The following is a 12,492-nucleotide window of genomic DNA, read 5'->3' as shown; positions in this document are numbered from 1 at the left end:
ACCAGGCTGTGGCTTGGAGCAGAGTTGTTTGCTTGACCATTTACCTCCTTTTCCTTCTCTTTCCAGCATCCCCAGACCTTAGCAATTGCTCTGGGATAAATGTGAAACTCTGTCCTAACTCGCTTCATGACAAGCAATTTGTTTGTTAAAGGAGAGGTTTTTAAACATTTTCTGGCAAATGTGTGCAGATTAAATTAGCTTACTCCTCTGAGGCAGTCCAGCTTTTCTGCTTCTGCCAACAAGACAAGGAAAACTCATCACTAAAGTCAGGCTGCCATGGTGACTGTTTGTTTGTTTGTTTTGGGGGTTCTTTTATTTGTTTTGTTTTTGTGGTTTGTTTTTGATTTGGGGTTTCCCTTTGTAGCCCTGACTGTCATAGAACTTGCTCTGTATACTAGGCTAGCCTCTAACTCAGAGGTCTGCCTGCCCTTGTCTCCCTAGTACTGGAATTAAAGTACACCCCACCCACCCAAGGTGGCTTTTTAAAGCAACCAGCTTCTTTCTCTATTGTGAATATGGATGATAAGAAGATCCCTACTAGGTTTCCTCCCCACCCTCAGATGCTAACATGTTGACATGTGTTTCATGTACAGAAGCACATCCATGCTTTTCCCCTATCTGTGAGCAACACAGGGGCCATGTATGTTTATCAGGATTGCTGAATGTGGCTCATATGCCAAACAAACCGTCAAATTTAGGACAGATTTCCCTGGCTCCGTGGCCAGGCTTCTCTTTTGAACACAACTCCTTGAAGCAAACAATAATGAACTTCATGGGCTAGCTTGGCACTGCCCCTGGCCTTGCTGGGCCTGGGTTAATAGGATGCTAAACTAATTGGTGGAAAGGTTATGTTGCGCTTCCTCTCGTCTGTGCTGTGCCTGCACTTGACTTTCAGGGACTGTTTTAACCCCACAGGTGCTACCACTCTTGGCTTTCTGTTTTCTGTCCCATACAGCATACTCGGCATCTGTGCCAAGGAGTTGTGTTGTAATATGAGCGGCGGGGCTGCGTCCCCAGCACCCTGGCCGCCTGCTAGCTTATGCCCCGAAATAACAACGCACAAATTGTACTCTTTTAAACACTGCTTGGCCCATTAGCTTTAGCCCTTACTGGCTAATTCTCATATCCTGATCAACCCATCTCTAATAATCTGTGTAGCATCAGTCTTACCGGGAAAGAATCTAGCCTACGTCCATCCTGGGTCCAAGCTTCATGCGTGTGCCTCAGAGAGCAGAGCTATCGCGCCTCTGAGCTCACTTCCTCTTCCTCCCAGAATTCTGTTCTGTTTACTCCTCCCACCTATGTTTTAACCTATGAGGCCAAGCAGTTTCTTTATTATAATTAACCAATGACCTTCCTCCATCAGAGTTGAACCAAACAAAATCCAGGGCTTCTTTTCATTCTGTCTTGCCCACTTCTTTTTCTTTGTTTTTACTATTTTCATTGTTGGGTGAATGTGTGCTGGGAATTGAACCCAGGACCTTATGCACGCTAGGCAAGTACTTTACTACTAAGTTACATTCTCAGCCTAGCATGAGACTTTCTAGGTTGAAAATGGTTCACTAACAAGTTTCATATGACTTAGTCTAGTGTGGGTGAGTGGGTGAGTGTATGAACAGACTGGTAGATAAAATAGATATAATATCCTTGTGCAAGTTTAAAGAATGATCTAGAGTTAATTTTTAAAAATAAACCTTATTCCTCAAAGAACAATACTCCATGTATTAAGAACACAAGCTCCATGATTTACAGGGCTCTAAGCTTGCTGTTAGGAGCATATCCTTCATTCCTGGGCATACAGCATGGCCTTGCTTATCACAGAGTTCCTAGTAAAGGGGAGGGGTCATAAGGGACCCCCAGCCCACCAACTCGACAGTGCAGCCTTGCCAGTCTTGCTGTTATAAGGGTCTTACTTTAACTCTGCCTCTGTGGGCAGTGGCCATTCCTTGAGGGAGTGCCTGGTTTTGTCACAGGTTGTACAGGTGTCTGGGAACTTTGCTTCCCCCTTGGCCTGGGTTCATTCTCCCACAGCCCTGACCACTCCTGTGCTCCCCTCTTGCAGGAGGAATTCTAAGGAAAAGTGCCAAGCTCTTCTTCCGCCGGCGACACCAGCAGAAAGACCCAGGCATGAGCCAGTCACATAACGACTTGGTATTCCTGCAGCAGCCAGAAGGGAGGCAGAAGAAAGGGGCAACCCTCAGCCGGCTCCTGAACAAGAAGCTGCTTACCAGGCACAGAGGCAAACACACCGTGAATGGAGCGACCAGTGAGCCCTGCACGTAGCTCGAGTTACCCCATCATCAGAGCTGGGGAATGGGACCACAGAGACCCCCACCAGAAGAGCAGGAACCAGTCCCATCGGATGCTTGCTTTGTCTAGCTTGGTTTTTTTTTCTCAATAATCTTGGTCTTTAAAGGGAAAAAAAAAATCTGCCTGTTTGTCCAGGATGCTTCCCCGAAGACGGCTGATAATGCCGTCCAGTTTGCCAGCAGATATTCAGGGAGAACACCTGGCTCGAGCTGTCACCATGCAATCCAAGTGTTGAGGTGGACTATAAGATAGATATTTACATCAGTAAAGGATGTGTGCTCTGATGGACTATTGATAGTAGGTAGGAGGGATCCCAGTCCACCTACTTCTTTCTCCCTCCTTCAGGGACTATTAGGGTTCATGTCTGGACCATGGCATGAGGGAAAGGTGGGCTGTGGGCTGTTGTTATAAGCAGAATGGGCCACCTCACATATCTTGCTATTTAGAATTAAATAGTGCATCTGGCCCGGGGGGAGGGGAGGGCAGTGGTATAGATACAGGCAGGATTTTTGAGCCATGAAGAAATTATAATAGGAAAAAGATATGCTTTGACAAGTATTAGAAGGTGTTCGCTTTTGATATTAGCCATAGAAGTTAAAAACTTATGCAAACACTAAATGTGTCCTATGCAGATTATGCCAGACACTTCCAGATTTACTTGAGCCTTCATGCAGGTAGAGGTGTAGAAATTCAGATATGTTTATTTCTTATGCTAGGGTTCTGTTTTTTCCCATGGCACAGGCAGCACACTAAGCTCAGATATGCCGAGGCTGACATTGGGAGCAATGACTGATATCTTATAGGACATGATCTCACACATATATGGTTCTTGCCAAATATAGTCAACAACCAAAACAAGGAACTTTTAGGGCAACTGAAGAAATTATTCTGTATCTTGGGTGCCAGTTAGTGTTAGGCATAGAAGTTTTATAACAATGGGCCAAACTTGCAGGAATTCTTTTTATGGGCTCTTCAGAATTCTACTGTGAACAGGGACTTCTGGTCACATTTTGAGGTATCCTGATTTTTCTTTACTGTGGGAAAATGATAAAGTTGGCACCTGGGTTCAGTATCCCCTGTATCCATAAGGGTAGTGTCCCTGTCTGTGTGCCTGGCGCTGTAGATTCCCTGGGTCTCACAGCCCTCCAGGGCCACTGTTCTTGGTTGTGTTTTGACCCGTTAATAACATCCGTTTTCTTCCTATAACAATGGAAGGGCTGACAGGAAGACCTGAGTTCTGTCCCTGATATGAAGTCAGGAAGCTCCTCTGGCCTCTTCTGTTCATTAGAAATATCAGGGGCAGAGTCACTTTTGTTGACCAAAGATGTCTATGAAAGCCAAAATTATAGGAATACGTTTTTTTTTTTTTCTTCCTGTTTTAGCAAGAGAGATTGGAAACCCGTATTAGAAATCCTTTTTCTTTCTTTCTCTCCAGTTACTCTGTTCTGGGGATTAAACCTGTAGCTTTTTGCACACTGGACAAGCCCTTCTCTACTTTTCCCTGACCCTCTTTTTACTTTTTTATTATTATGAAGTTAGCTGGGCTGCCTTGTAATTCGTTCTGTAGCCCAATCATACCTTGAAACTCTGGTCCTCCTGCCTTCGTCTCTCCGGTAGCAGGAAGTACAGGCCTAAGCTACTAGGCCCAGTGAATTTTACTTCCAAATAAACATAGAATTAAAATGAATTTGAAAATTCTTGATGGGTGTGGTTGTGTAGGCCTGTAATCCCAGCATTTAGAAGGTGGAGAAAGGAGGATGTTAGCTTCTAAGCCAGCCTGGGCTACATGAGACCCCCTTCCAAAAACAGCAACAAAAAATAGAAGAAAAAGAACCTGGAAGAATCTCAGGTGGTTTTTAGGTGACTTTGAAGAGACATTTTAGTATATTTCCACCTTTTGTTAAGTCACTGCAAATTTCCAGAATGGAGCCATCAGTACCAAATTGGTTCCCAAAGCCAGTAACCCCCAGCACTTTTTTTGGGAATGGATGTGATGTAACTGTTGTGCTTTACTTGAAGTGTTGATATTCTATACAGTGCACAGAATTGTGGCACATAGCTGTCCATTCCCAGAGACTGTGGTGTGTCAGGAATTCTGATTTTGATGCTGTATTTTCAGCGTGGGGTTGTAGCCCTCATCTAACATGCGTGGGGCCAGAAGAATTTGAGACACCTTTTGGATCTGGGAATATCTTGATAAGTCTTTACCATCTCCGCATCCCTGAATCCCACATATAAAATTTTCAGAAATATGGAGCTCTTTGGGCACTATGGTGCACACAGAATTTTGAGGTTTAGACTTTTGTGTTAGGAATGCTCAGCTTATGCAGATTTTGTTGGTTTGATTGGTTTTGATATTTATGTTCAGTTTTTCAAGTGTGAAGGCATCAGAATTTTAGGTTATACTTCCTCTACCAGCAATGACAACTAAAAAGAACAAATGGGTTTTAGCCATCCTAGCCTCCAGATGACCCTGTGAGCACCCTGCTCCCGGTGCCCTACCCACAGCTCAGACCTGTCCTGTAGGGGCTCCATTGAGCAGCCTTTGCTAATTGAGAAGACCATCACAGCAGAGGGTGCAGAGATGGGGGACACAAACAGGTGGCTTCAGGGCCTTCCTTGTACTGTGAAGTCTCTTCTCCAAGCTGATTATCCTCTTCTGTTTCTTCATGGCATAGGGCTGAGCTGAAGGCCCTAAGATTGTGTAACCAGCTGCCCACAGCACACGTGTGTGAGTCATCTCTGTCCTGCTGTCTCCACTGCATTCTTTTGTGGCTTCAGGTTCTGCTTGAGTTTTGGCAGAGTCCTAGTTTTAAAGAAATTTCTCATGAACACTAATTCAGGTGTCTGTAAATCTAGAAGCAGATCTCAGGTTGGCTGGAGTGAGCTGGCCACATTTCCCCTGTCCCTCATGCAGGGCCTAAATAGAGCTGTTGTGTGTGATGTTGGTGTAGCAGTAACAAAACTAGGGCTCTCTTGCTCTGGTTGAAAACCTACTATGAGCAAGAGGATTTAGACAAAGCACTTTATTTTAAATTTTAGTTTAAGTTCAAAACCAGCCCTGCTTCCTGGCTATGGAAGGAAGCAGGCTGTTTACTGCTGACCAGTTCGAAATCAGATTTTTGCTTGGGTTTTCCCTGGCCACATTTACAGAAAAGAGTTGCAAATGTTCTTCTCAAGCAGAAAGGGAAAGATTAATTCATATTGCTTCCTCCCAGAGTGGTGTTTTTTTTTTTGGTTAATAAGCTCAGGGCTGTCAATCTTCAACTTTCAAAGTACAAGTTGATAGACGGTAGAAGGAAAATGTCTCTTTCACACAGAAACAGGTGTGGGTACTGACCCTGATGACGGGCACTGTCCCCACCATCTCAACAGGCCAAGACCAAAGCACCTGCATGGAGACAAAGACACTGTTCAAACCAGCAGTGCAAGCTCCCTTCACCTCTGGCTATTTATGTAAAATGTCCCTGTTCTGTGTATAAATAAGTATTAGAATCACCAAGCTGCCTGGTTCACTTTGCTGATGATGGAGAGGAGATGTGATTGTCCCCTGGGCTGTAAGCCATAGTTTTCTGCCCACTGTCATGTCAAACCTCTACTGCAAAGAGAATAAAAGTAAAGGCTTCCCAGGTGTGCGGTGAGCCTGATGCTGGTGAGTAGCAACTGGCATCTGTGACGATGATTGTATTTGTTGCAGCACTTTGGATGTGGTTGTCACCCTGCACCACCCTAGGGCAGTGAGACACGGCTGCAACTCTACTGACCTCTCAAGAAATAAATGTGCTCATGGAAAACATTGAGCCGAGTGGTTTCCAAGTCCTGGGTTGTCCTGAGAGTACCAGGGGCTTCTCAAATATTTGAATTGCTACCATCCTTTGTCTCTTTGTATGACTGGCAACTGACTGAAAATACACACGGATACCTTCTTTGACCCTCATTCCTGTCAATGGACTTTTCATCCTCGTGTTCCTATATTTTGTGTGCTATTGTGTGTATATATTCTATCATTTAGGAAGAATATGGCACCCCAGATGGGGGTAAAATTTACTGTAGGATTTTAGCAGCTTCAGAAACCTTCTGGGGAGTGATGAATTGTGGGTGCTGCAAGCCATGATCTGTCTTGGGCCAGGTCCCCCAAAGCAGTGCCTGACATGGCCTGTGAGACACATTTGGGGCGTGAAGGCTGGGGAGTGTTCATCAGTCTTGGGTCCCTGCTATCGGTATCCCAGATGAGAGCAGAGGGAATAGGTAACAGTTTAGCCATGGGTATGTGACAGTGTTTATGCATGCACAGGATCTGGCAATGGTTTCTGGTGTGGGATTGAGGCAGCCTTGTCCCCTGCTGCAGGCATCTCATCCCCGTTGTGTTCTTCAGTTTCTGTGGTCTCCTTCACTTTGCCCGGCCACGTGCACAAACAAAAGCATTGTCTTTGTGGCCGTGTTGCGCTGAGGAACCACCAGGGAAACCACAGGTCACACTCTCAGAAGCCCTCACTCTTCAGCTCTACTTTGAGCCTGCTTTCCTATGGGGACAGCACGTGAGGTAGCCAGCCACTCCTGAGCCAAGCCCCATCCATTTTCTGCACCAAAGGGGGCTTCTATTGTGGAGATGTCACCGCTGTAATAAAAATACCTTGACAAAAAGCAGTTTAGGGACGAAAGGGTTTATTTTGGGATAAGAGTCCATTATGGCGGGGAAGGCATCGTGGGCAGGAGTGTGAAGTTAGCCAATCACATTTTTATTCACACAAAAATCTGGACAGGAAGTGGGGCAAGGCTGTAAACCCCGAAAGCCCAGGGGAGTACTTCCTTCAGCAGGGCTGCACCCCTTAAAGCAGTGGTTCTCAACGTGTCAGTCAAACCCCTTTGGGGGTTTTGAATGACCCTTTCACAGGGTTGCCTGAGACCATTAGAAAACTTGGATATTTACATTATGATCCATAAAAATGGCAAAATTAGTTATGAAGTAGCAACAAAAACAATTTTATGTCTGGGATCACAATAACATGAGGAACTGTATTAAAGGGTTGCAGCATTAGGAAGGCTGAGAACCTCAGTCTTAAACCTTCCCAAACAGCAGCATCAACTGGAGATCAAGGGTTCAAATACTCCAAAGTCTACAGAGAACTTTTTCAAACTAAGGTCTGTTTTGTGATTACATTCCAAGAGAGTACTAGAGGACTTGTCAGAATTTACCAGCTGTCCAGGCTGATCTCTGCTGGCACCTCCAGAGGAATTCTGGGTTCCCGACAGTCCATCTTCCCTGCCTGGGTTAACCCACACCAGCTACCCTTGGCCACTCTAGAATTCATACCTTCAGGCTCTGACTTTTCATGAAGGGCTACCAAGGGCCCACAAGGACAGCTGCCATGGCTAGTCCCCCATCTATCAGGCTCTACTTCTGTGACTCATCTTTCTTCCCATCAAAAAGATCACTGTCATGAGGATGGGCATCAGCTAGTGGCTTCCACCCATCCTGTCCCATTCACCTCATGTCAGGACTGAGTTAGATGCTGGAGGGAATGTAGGTAACATACTGTTTGGGCATCAGACATACCTACAAGTGCAGGGTGCTCTAGGTATATATCAACCAGTGCTTCATAAAAAGGGAGCATGCAGGGTGACTCACAGGCTCGACACCAAGGTGAATAACCACATAGTAACCTCCTTGAAGAGAAGGCACCAGGCCAGACCCTTGCGGGTTTATCCTCTGACCACTGCACAGCACAGCTCTGTGCTATGGCTGCCCACAATGAACATTTCCAAGTCATCCTGCATGTAACAGATTGAAAAGTGTGGCCTGCCTCTGTTGGTGCCATTGACATACTATGGCCTCCAGTCCCCAACTCTGCCTGTGTTAAATGCAGAGATTAAGGACTAGTTTAATCTGGCTTTTCTTGCACTCTAATCTTGCCTTTTAGCTATGGATGCTATAAGTGGAACTCAGTGTTGTGCACATAGTTGGAATTACCTTCTTGATTAGATTTCCCTCTTTATCTGTATAGAAGTATCCTGATGTGTGTGTATGTGTCTACACACATGTGTTCTTCTTGCTTGTGTTCATGGAGGCCAAAAAGGCTATCACTTTCTACCTTATTCCCCTGAGACGGGGTCTTACTGAACCTAGTCCTGGGATGGACAAGAAGCCCCAGTGTTCCTGTCTCCATCCTGCCCCATACACGGCTCTAGTGCTGGGGCTGCAGGCATGCACAGCCCTGTTTGTGTGTTTTTACATGGGTGCTGGGATTCAAACTTCTGCCCCATGTTTGCATAGCAAGCACTTCCCCAGAGTCATCTCCACAGCCCCTGGTCAGAGAGGTGGCTGGGATGATTGTAATGCCTTGCAATGAAGGATATANCATACATACACACATACATATACACACATACATAATACACACATACATACATATATACACACATACATACATAACATACACACATACATACACATACACATACACACATATACATGTATGCATGTTTGATTTTTTTTGAGACAAGGTTTCTCTGTGTAACAACCTTGGCTGTCCTGGAACTCACTCTGTAGACCAGGCTGACCTTGAACTCATAGAGATCTACCCGCCTCTGCCTCTCAAGTGCTGAGATTAAAGGCGTGTGCCACCACATCCAACTAAGAGTTTTACATTTATATTAACACAAAAACCAGAACTGAGGAGGTATGTTTCTGGGAAAACATACATCTTGGGTGTTGTGTTAGCCTTTGTTACTGTGACAAAATGCCTAACAAAGATACTGTGTGTGTGTGGGGGGGAGGGGACAGGTGATGTTTTGGGCTTACTCATACAGGTTCCATCCATGGTCACTTGTTTCTGGGCCAGTGTTGAGGGTATTATATCATGGAAGCTTATGTTCAACATGAAACATAGGAAGAAACCTGGGACCAGGTATAACCTTCAGAGGCACACCTCCAGTTAGGCCCCACATCCCAAAGTGCCCACTATCTCCTAAAAATGGCATCGTCAACTTGGCACCAGGCACTTGGCACAGGAACCTGGGAGGGCAACTCATGTTTGTCTTGGTTGGTATTTTTGTTCACTTGACACAAGCGAGAGTTATCTGAGAAGAGGAAACCACAACTGAGAAAATCTTCATAAGATTCACCTGTAGATAAGCTTGTGGAGGTTTTCTTAATCAGTGGTTGATGTGGAAGGCTTTGGCCCAGTGGTTCTCAACCTTCCTAATGCTGTGACCCTTTAATACAATTCATGCTGTGGTGACCCCCCCCAACATAAAATTATTTTCATTGCTACTTCCTAACTGTAATGTTGCTGCTATTATGAATTGTAATGTAAATATTTGTGTTTTTTGATAGTTTTGGGCAACCCCTGTGAAAGGGTTGTTTGACCCCAAAGGGTTTGTGACCCACAGGTTGAGAACTGTTGCCTTAGGCTATTGTGGGCCAGGCCATCCCTGGGTAGACAGTCCTGAGTGGTATAAGCCATGAGGAGCAAGCCACTAGGCAGCATTTCTCCATAGCTTCTGCTTTAGTTCCTGTCTCCAGGTTCCAACCCTGACTCCCTCAGTCATCCAGTGTGATCTGAGAGTTATAAACTGGAGTATATCCTTTCCTCCCTAAGTTGGTTTTGGCCATGGTGTTTTATCAAACAATAGAAAAGTAACTAATACAGTATTTAATCCTCAATGTCCTATCTCTGAACCCCAAAGGGTATTGGGCATCTTATTAATGGAAAATACATTTAGTAGACTGTTGAGATAGGAGCGGCGGGGCTGCGTCCCCGGCACCTGGCCACCCACATGGCTAGCTTATGCCCGAAATAATTACACAGAAACTGTATTTTTTAAACACTGCCTGGCCGGCTAGTTCCAGTTTCTTATTGGCTAGCTCTTACATATTGTTCTAACCCATTTCTAATATTCTGTGTAGCCCACAAGCTGGCTTACCAGGGAGGATCTTAACCTGCGTCTGTCTGGAGCGGGAGAATCATGGCGACCCCTTCACTAAGCTTCTTTCTCCCAGAATTCTCTTCTGTTTTCTCCACCCACCTAATTTTCTGTCCAATGAGGGCCGAGGCAGTTTCTTTATTATTACAAGACCCACCTCCATCAGTAGACCGGCGGGAGTTCCAGATATCTTAGTTTGTTTAAAGTTTCTTCTAAGATTCAAATGCAAAGTCTTAGCTGTAATCCCATTCCAGAGGAATGGATGCAGAGAAAGCAAAGATGGGATCAAACCAAGACCAAAGCTCAGCAGAACAGACATGAAGTTCTGTAGATCCATGCTTCTACATCCCATTGTGGAGCTACGTGAGCCCCAAAGTGCTTACACAGCCATGTTGCTCTCTGGGCTTAACTTGCTAAATGTAGCTATTTTAGCAGGTATTCCCACACTCTGGGCATCTCTAACTTCCCAGCCCCTTCAGCTTTTACTCTGCTGGCTTCAAATATTAATCATTCACTGAGGGGCTTCCCACAATTATTTTGATCCTACGACATATCATTTGGTCTCCAAGATATTCCTCTAAAATCTGGGTGACCCCATAACTTTTGTATCTTGCATGTGTGCAAAACCAGTATCATGTGGATACCACCAAGGACTCTTGCCAGCTCAAATAAATAACTAAATTAAATAAATAATAATAATAAAAAGCTGGCTTCTTGGGTCACCACAGACAGTGACCTGAGTGCCTAGGCAGCTAAATATGATGAAAACAATCATGAGGTCACAACTTCCTGAAAGTGAAGGTGGAGGGTAGGAGCAGGGGGCCCTTAGAGTAAGAGCTTTCTTCAAAGTGGAAAGTCTTTCAAGTAATTTTGCTTTCATAACTTTGCTCCAAGGCAAAGTTCATAGCTTAGTAGTCAATAATCCATTCCACTTCCATGTCTTCCTTAGCCCCAAATTTACACTGGCTTTTCTTGCGGTGACTGGTCACTTTTTCCTCCTGTAAACAGTCTGGTTTTATTTAGTCCTGTTCATGACCCTCTGGGCACTTTAGAATGAGTAAAATCAGTGAAAGTGGTGTATGGGATGGTGGGGTTGTTTTAAAGGTGTCTTGAAGGTCAAAGATGTTCTGTGTCTACCCACTCACACCTTATTCACACACAGCCTGTCTGCCTAGCTCCTCAGTCCAAACACTGTCTGGCCAACTCTTAGATCACACAAACCCCTCTCCCCAGCTTTCCCGTCTACTCAGTCCCTTCCCCTGCATCCTCACAGCCTGCTCCACGAACTCTCCATACTTTATTGCCTCTCCTGTTCCCCATCCACACAGCCAGTTAGTTACCCGCTCCCCAAGCAGGAAGGGCAATCATCCTCCATCTCTGCAACCACGCATCTCTGTCCCCGGGCGCAGTCGTTTCCTAGTCTCACTGTCCACAAAACCCCTGCCAGCTACCACTCCGAGACACAGTCCGTCCCAGGTTCCGCTACTAAGCCGCCAATTATCCCTGATTCTCTGTCCGTGAAGCCGGTAGTCTCCAGCTCCGGGTCCCTGCAGCCGGAGCCCTAGGCCCGCCCCGTCTGCCCGCGCTGCGCACTACAACTCCCACGATGCCGCGCCACCGCCCCCCGGCTTCCGGTGCTGCGCAGTTTCCGGAGCGGATCGCAACCCGGAGTCCGGATCCGACCCCGCTCTGCACATTCCACAGGCAGGTAAAGCCCCGGACCCATGCCCGCCGCGGCCCCACCGCGTGCCTCCCGCCGCGCCCCGCGCCCCACGCCCGGCCCCGGCTCGGCCTTCACCCGCGCCCCCCGCGCCCGCCCCGGTCCGGCCGCCGCGCCGCCTGTTCTTTGTTACAGTCGCGGGCGCCGTGGGCGATCGGAGTCAAAACCCGGCTGGATTCCGGAGCCGCTCCGGGATCGCCCTGCGCCCGCCGGGTTCCGCCGCCGCGGGCTTGGCCTCCGCCCTGGGTGCCCGACCTCGGTCCCGCGCGCACGGCCCGCGCCAACTGCCCGCCACGAGCCCGGCCCACGCCAGCCCGCGCCCGGCCGCCCACTCGCTGGCTCGGCGCCCCCCGCCCGGCCCAGGCTTGGGCGATGCGCCCCCGTTGCGCCAAAAGTCGGGCCCGGCGTGGCTGCGGGCTCAGGTCCCTACAGTCCCTTCCCAGCCACCCGGCCGCCTTACCCGGTTTTCGGGCGCAGCCCAGGGAGGGGCCTTGGTCTCCAGCCCCTTTGGCGTTTAAGAAAGTCCGAGGCTGCGC

At 47.1% G+C, this 12,492-nt stretch overlaps 2 protein-coding genes across 7 annotated transcripts in view; both read left to right on the top strand.

Moving 5' to 3' along the window:
* Positions 1–6,247, top strand: part of C2cd2 (C2 calcium dependent domain containing 2) — a 68,518-nt gene extending 62,271 nt beyond the window's left edge. Inside the window, exon 14 of the mRNA XM_050162089.1 lies at positions 2,063–6,247. Coding sequence (XP_050018046.1) covers positions 2,063–2,283 — 221 coding nt within the window. The 3' untranslated portion in view covers positions 2,284–6,247. The remainder of the gene's footprint in view (positions 1–2,062) is intronic.
* Positions 6,248–10,979: 4,732 nt separating this feature from the next.
* Positions 10,980–12,492, top strand: part of Prdm15 (PR/SET domain 15) — a 72,546-nt gene continuing 71,033 nt past the window's right edge. For 2 of the 6 annotated variants that reach the window (XM_050162082.1, XM_050162079.1), the window contains exon 1: positions 10,982–11,944. In XM_050162082.1, the coding sequence (XP_050018039.1) occupies positions 11,843–11,944 (102 nt within the window). In that variant the 5' untranslated portion in view covers positions 10,982–11,842. Of the gene's footprint in view, positions 11,945–12,492 lie in introns of all 6 variants that reach the window. The other 4 variants (XM_050162075.1, XM_050162078.1, XM_050162080.1 and 1 more) reach the window with 4 other exon arrangements.

The sequence above is a fragment of the Alexandromys fortis genome, unplaced genomic scaffold, assembly GCF_014885135.2.
Source record: "Alexandromys fortis isolate MF-2015 unplaced genomic scaffold, M_Fortis_MF-2015_v1.1 scaffold_128, whole genome shotgun sequence".
In the NCBI taxonomy this organism is placed as follows: Eukaryota; Metazoa; Chordata; class Mammalia; order Rodentia; family Cricetidae; genus Alexandromys; species Alexandromys fortis.
Note: the sequence above shows the minus strand (reverse complement) of the source record. Positions and strands in the feature narration are given on the sequence as shown.